This window comes from Crocuta crocuta, unplaced genomic scaffold, assembly GCF_008692635.1.
Source record: "Crocuta crocuta isolate KB4526 unplaced genomic scaffold, BGI_CrCroc_1.0 scaffold20, whole genome shotgun sequence".
NCBI classification, from domain to species: domain Eukaryota; kingdom Metazoa; phylum Chordata; class Mammalia; order Carnivora; family Hyaenidae; genus Crocuta; species Crocuta crocuta.
Window position 1 is genome coordinate 2030556 of NW_027527932.1, and position 6930 is coordinate 2037485.

The 6930-nt window shown below is 39.4% G+C and overlaps 1 protein-coding gene across 1 annotated transcript in view; it reads left to right on the plus strand.

Moving 5' to 3' along the window:
• The window catches only part of ARMC1 (armadillo repeat containing 1), a 33865-nt gene that overhangs the window by 16745 nt on the left and 10190 nt on the right, over positions 1–6930 (plus strand). Inside the window, exon 3 of the mRNA XM_077751799.1 lies at positions 4688–4877. Coding sequence (XP_077607925.1) covers positions 4688–4877 — 190 coding nt within the window. The remainder of the gene's footprint in view (positions 1–4687; positions 4878–6930) is intronic.

The following is a 6930-nucleotide window of genomic DNA, read 5'->3' on the forward strand; positions in this document are numbered from 1 at the left end:
TTTTTTTTTAATTTAATGTCTTTATTTTATTTAGAGAGAGAGAGGGGCACCTAAGTGGCTCAGTCGGTTAAGCGTCCAGCTTCGGCTCAGGTCATGATCTCACGGTTCACGGGTCTGAGCCCTGCATCAGCCTCTGCGCTGGCAGCTCAGAGCCTGGAGCTGCTTCAGATTTTGTGTCTCCCTCCCTCTCTGCTCCTCTCCTACTCGCTCTCTGTCTCTGTCTCTCTTTTAAAAAAAATTTTTTTTAATGTTTTCTTTATTTTTGAGAGAGCGAGATAGAGACAGCGTGAGCAGGGGAAGATCAGAGGGAGAGGGAGATACAGAACCTGAAACAGGCTCCAGGCTCTGAGCTGTCAGCACAGAGCCCGATGCGGGGCTCGAACCCACGAACCGTAAGATCATGATCTGAGCCACCCAGACGCCCCCAAATCCTTAATTTTCTTAAATGAAAGTTAGTGTGAGTAACCTCTGTAGTCACATAGGCAATTGTAAATGCACACGTTATCACCTTTACAAATTGTTCTTATGAATGAATGGAATTTTCTTTCCTCACTCTGTTGCTAATGTGGAAACCGGTAATACAGGTTTATGAGAGAATTAAGCTGCAAAGCCCTAAGGAATCCAGTAGATATACAGATCATCTTCTTCCCTGTGAATTTAGAACAGTTCTGGCTCTATGCCATCCTTTGGAGAATTTAGAAAATCGTCACTTATAGTTTTTGTAGAGATAATTTCTTTAACAGGACCTCAATCAAAAAAGGTGTTAGAGAAATGGTTTGTCAGACTTACGGGAGGAATAATCAGGAAAAGGAGTTAGCTTAAAGAAGTTGGCAGCAGAGGTAATCTTCTCTTTATTTGTAAAACTTCTGTGTAGCATAGTAGGCATTAGCCACAGGTGGCAATTTAAATTAAAATTAAATTTAAAAACCATTTTCTTACTTGCATCAGCCATATTCCAAGTATTTAACAGCCATTTGACTAGTTTACTACATTTCCATCATCTCAGAGAGTTAATGCTGTTCAGCACTGTTCTAAAGCTTGTTTGTTTCAGAGAGCACAAGTAAGCGAGGGCAGGGAGAGAGAGAAGGGGCCTCCCCTAGTGCGGGGCTTGTGTTCACCCGGAGTGGGGCTCGAGCTCATAAACTGTGAGATCATGACCTGAACCAAAGTCAGATGCTTCACTAACTAAGCTACCTAGACGTCGTAAAACTTCTGTTTTAAATTTTGATTTAGGGGTGTCTGGGTGACTCAGTTGGTGAGACATCTGACTCTTGATTTTGGCTTAGGTCATGATCTTCTAGTTTGTCAGTTCAAGCCTTGCATTGGGCTCTGTGCTTACAGCAGGGCGCCTGCCTGGGATTCTCTCTCTGCCCCTCCCTAATGCTCTCTTTCTCAAAATAAATATTATTTTAAAAATTCATTTTTTTATTTTAGAGAGAGCAAGTGAGAATGAGGCAGGGAGATGGGGAGAGGGTGAGAGAGAGAATCCCAAGCAGGCTCCATGCTTAGTATGGAGGCCCCATCCCATGACCCTAGGATTATGACCGGATCCAGCATCAAGAGTCAGAGGCTCAACCAACTGAGCCACCCAGGCACCCCTAGCACTTCTTTGCCTAACTATATAAAAGGCTTTTTTTGTGTTTTGCATTACTTTTATTTACAAGTAACAAGTTCCAATAGAATTTACAGAGTCAAAGAATATAGATATTTTTGTGTCTTTTTATTTCTTCCAAATATTACCAGTTGTATTCTCACCAGTAATTTCCATTTTATTGAAATTTTTCAAACATTGGATGGATCATTACATTGCTGTTCTCCTATTCTGCCCTCTCCAATTTCAGATCATTTTTCAAAATATATATATTTTTATTTATTTCTGAGAGAGAGAGGCAGCGTTAGCAGGGGAGAGTCAGAGAGAGAGGGAGACACAGAATTCAAAACAGGCTCCAGGCTCTGAGCTGTCATCACAGAGCCCAATGCGGGGCTTGAACCCACAAATCATGAGATCATGACCTGAGCTGAAGTCAGACGCTTAACCGACTGGGCCACCCAGGCGCCCCTAGATCAGCTTTAAAAGAAAATGTTAAACCATCTCTGTTCTTGATGTAAGATGGGTATCTTGGGTGGGTACATAAACTCACTGAAATTGATGTAGAAAATGTTTATATTTGCATTTTTTGTGAAACGTTCTCTAATTTTACACCAGATTGTCAAAGGGGTGAGTAACCCCATGTGGTTTAGAACTATTTTTACAGTTGTTATTCTGTAAAACAGGAAGATAATAATTTGATGTTACTGTGTTTTAATATTTTATGTCACTATTGGTTCATCTGGAAACAAAGTTTTTGAGATAATGTTTACGTGTTGCAAAATTTTTATAGTAAGATCATTAGCTGAATCTTCTGTTTGATGATTCTTTTTTTATTTGATGCAAACATTTAAAAACAATATTGGTGGTGGAAAGGGGTAGCAAAAACGTTGTTGTTTTTTTTTTTCCTCTTACATTCATGAGTATCTAACCACTGTCCTCATATTCTACAACTTTTGGTTGGCTAGTATTTTAAATATCTCAGAACTGTAGTGACCTTTTCAGGACTCTGAAACAGTTAATCAGAAAAGTGCTGAGGCATTTCCCCCCTTCAAAATAGTCTTTTTGATGGCTTCTTGCAATACACACCCAAAATCATTCAAAGTAATTGATCTCTGTGGTCAACGGTAGCCCAGAAAAGCACCTGGTATAGTAAATTGAGTGCCTGGAAAATTGCCAGATTAGTACCCCTGGAATTGAAGCTCTGTATAGCTAGATGGTTTATAGTCTGAATATTGGAAATTGAAGTGATCTTGCTCATTGAGTAAACAGATGGCAAAAAGTTTTGTGAGGCTCTGTGGAAGGTACAGAAAGAATAATACATCCGCATTCTTGAAGAGAAAAAATCAGAAAATTGAAATCAATAGTATAAGTATAATCAAAGTACTTTAAATATAGGAGGAGGAATGGATAGTTGGGGTGAGGAAGCTTCACAGAGAAGATGGTGGTTGAGGTTGAGCCTTCAAGGAAGGAAGAAGAATTAAAAAGCTTACGATCTAGGGAAACATCTGTTGGTTCAGGAAAAGGCATCTATAAAAGGTATTCATAAAAAGGCAAAATGAGCTGATATTGGCAGAACTAAATGGGGACAGATTTAAAGGCCTTGAGTGTATGTTATAAGGTTTGGACTTAATTGAGCTTATCTATAAGTGAAATGAGGATCATTTCTTACAGTTCTGTGTACGGACTGTTTATTCAGCTAATTAATAAGTGTTAGCTCTGGGCTGTCCTGTATGGTACTCACTTGCCACACATGGCGATTTCAATTTGATTCAAAGTAAATAATCGTTTTTTAAATTTTGGTTGGTCAGTAGCCACATGTGGTGAGTGGACAGTGTTCTTTCAGTGCAGCAGGTGTTTTGGACAGCATGGCACAGGATGTTTACTTGAGGACCTATAGTAGGATTTGAAAGTGTATGAATGGAGGGGCACCTGGGTGGCTCAGTTAGCATCGACTTTGGCTCAGGTCGTGATCTCACGATTCGGGAGTTCGAGCCCCCCATCTTCGAGTTCTTTGCATTCTCTCTGCCCTCCTCCCCTGACTCCTCCCCTGTGTGCCTGTATTTTCTCTCTTTCAAAAAGAAACGTTAAAAATAAATAAAAGTTTAAGAATAAAAACTTTTGTTTTTACTTGTGGTCTTATAATATATTCATGTTTTGTAAAAGATATGTAGAAAATGTAAATTAAGAAGCAGTTTGAATTTCTTAAATCTCTTTTTTGTAATAACTCATATGAATGATCGTTTCCTAATTTGTTTGCTCCTTTTGTTTTTTTATGTGTTGTACTTTCTTGAAGGTCAGAGGACCTTCAGATTATATTAGTATTAATCCAGGGACAGGTTCTATCCTAGTTTTTTTAGTTGATTTCCTGCTTAATGATTTTGATTAAATGTGCTTTTAGTTTTTTATTTGAAAAATTTTTATTTATTATTTTAACTTTTTTTATTAAAATATTTAATGTTTTATTTACTTCTGAGCGAGAAAGAGAGAGAGAGAGAGTGTGAGCAGGGGAGGGTGAGAGAGAGAGGGAGACACAGAGTCTGAAACAGGCTGTCAGCACAGAGCCCGATGTGGGGCTCGAACCCACGAACCATGAGATCATGACCTGAGCAGAAGCCGGACACTTAATCGACTGAGCCACCCCAGGTGCCTACTTTTATATATTTTTGAGAGAGAGCATTAGTGGGGGAAGGACAGAGAAAGGAGACACAGAATCTGAAGCAGGCTCCAGGCTCTGAGCTGTCAGCAGAGAGCCCGACGTGGGGCTCGAACTCACAAACTGTGAGACCATGACCTGAGCTGAAGTTGGACGCTCAACAAACTGAACCATCCAGGTGCCCCTGAATGTGCTTTTTATACTATTATAGTGATGAGTTTTGAATCTCAGTAAACCATGGATTTAAAACAAAATGAAAAGGTCTTATTATCAACTAAATGCTTTTTCAATGTTGTTGATTATTCTAGGATTCACAGATATTTCCTTTACATTGAATGAAACGTCAGAATGAAGAAAACAGGGCTCTGCAACGTTGAATAAAGTTACAGAATCGATAGAAGTGATGGAACTGGTTTATTAATTTACATGCGTTTCTTTTCAAGGACCACAACTCCGGGAGAAACAAAACTGCTGGCTTCTGAAATCTATGACCTTCTCCAGTCTTCCAGTGTGGCAGGTGGCGATAGCTGCAGCGACATGAATTCACGTAGAAGGAAAGCGCAGTTTTTTCTGGGAACTACAAACAAACGTGCCAAAACAGTGGTTTTGCACATAGATGGTCTTGATGATACGGTAAGACTTTTATAAACACACGGTTCATAAGATGATCCTCCTCCTGCCATATCATGAGGTCGGCAGTGGCCTGAGGCCGTGTCACAGTCCCGATGTCATTAACTTCCCTCCATCTCATCCCGTGGGCATTTTATTACCTCTCATCGTTACAAGATGAGGGTGAGTGTAATGACACCAGATGTTTAGAGAGAGATCACATTCAGATACCTTTTATTATATTGTGTTGTTATAGTTGTTCTGTTATTGTTAATCTCTTACTGTGCCTGATTTATTTCTTTTTTAAATGTTTATTTTTGAGAGAGAGCGAGCGAGCAAGTGAGCATGAGTAGGGGAGGGGCAGAGATAGAAGGGACAGAGGATCTGAAGTGGTCTCTGCACTGACAGCAGAGTCCAGTGTGGGACCCAACTCAGGAACTGCAAGATCATGACTTGAGCCAGTTAGACACTCAACCGACTGAGCTGCCCAGCGCCCCGTGTCTAATTTATAAGTAAACTTACCGTATGAATAAACAGGAGAAAAACGCAGTATATATATAGGCTTTGGTTTTTTCTGCGGTTTCAGGATCCCCTGAGGGTCTTGGAACAGATCTCCTGTGGATAAGGTGGGGGAACTACTGTAAATAGTTTCTTCACTGACACCTGCCAGTGATCTTTTTATCATTTATTTATTTATTTACTTCCTTATTTTTTCAGCCATCTTGAAGAATAAGTTCTAGAGGGCCATTGTGTTCTAAAGGAGTCAGTTAATCATAGGAAGTAACAAGAAGAAATAGATACATCCACAAGATGGTATCCATACTATCCACAAGATAATATCTATATTCTTTTCACATACACATGGAACATTTACCGAGGTAGACCTTATTGTGGGCCATAAAACAAGTATTAATAAATTTAAAAGAACTATGCAAAGTATGTTTTCTGAACACAATGAAAAGCAAATTAGAAATTAGTAAGAGAAAGGTATTTGGGAAATCCCCGAAATATTTTGGAAACTAAATAATTTCTTTTTTTTTTAAATAAGTTTTTTAATGTTTTATTTATTTTTGAGAGAGAGAAAGACAGCACGAGCAGGGAGGGTCAGAGAGAAAGGGAGTCACAGAATCCAAAGACAGGCTCCAGGCTCTGATCCACCTGTCAGCACAGAGCCTGACATGGGGCTCGAACCCACAAACTGTGAGATCATGACCTGAGCCAAAGTCAGAGGCTTAACCAACTGAGCCACTCAGGCGCCCCTAAATAATTTATTTCTAAAGTAATCCATGAGTCAATGAGGAAATCAAAAAAGAAATTACAAAACATTTTGAACTGAATAAAAAGGAAAATGTAATACCAAAATTTGTGGGAAGCCACCAAAGCATTGTTTAGAGTGTAATTCATTAGCACCAAATGTCTATTTATATATAAGAGAGAAAAGGTCCCAGTGACTTAAGTTTCTACCTTAAGAATCTAGAAAAAAAGAAAAAGCAAATTAAATCTGAATTAAGCAGAAGAGAAGAAACAAATCAGTCAAATGAAAAATAGAGAAAAACTAATGAAATCTAAAGTTGATTCTTTGACATGATCAGTAAACTTTGATAAAATGTAGCCAAACTGATCAGGAATAAAAGAAGTCACAAATTATTGATACCAGAAATAAGAGAGAGAAAACATCAATACAGATCCTGTAGACATTAAAAAGAAAATAAACGGAGCACCTGGGTAGCTCAGGCAGTTAAACATTCCACTTTTTTTTTTTTAACGTTTTATTTATTTTTGAGAGAGACAGCATGAGCAGGGGAGGGTCAGAGAGAGAGGGAGACCCAGAATTCAAAGACAGGCTTCAGGCTCTGAGCTGTCAGCACAGAACCCAATGCGCGGCTCAAACCCACGAACCACAAGATCATGACCTGAGCCGAAGTCGGACACTTAACCGACTGAGCCACCCAGGTGCCCCTCTAATTAAATAAACATTAAAAAAATATTTAATACTGGGGCGCCTGGGTGGCTTAGTCGGTTGAGCGTCCGACTTTCGCTTAGGTCATGATCTTGCGGTTCGTGGGTTCGAGCCCCG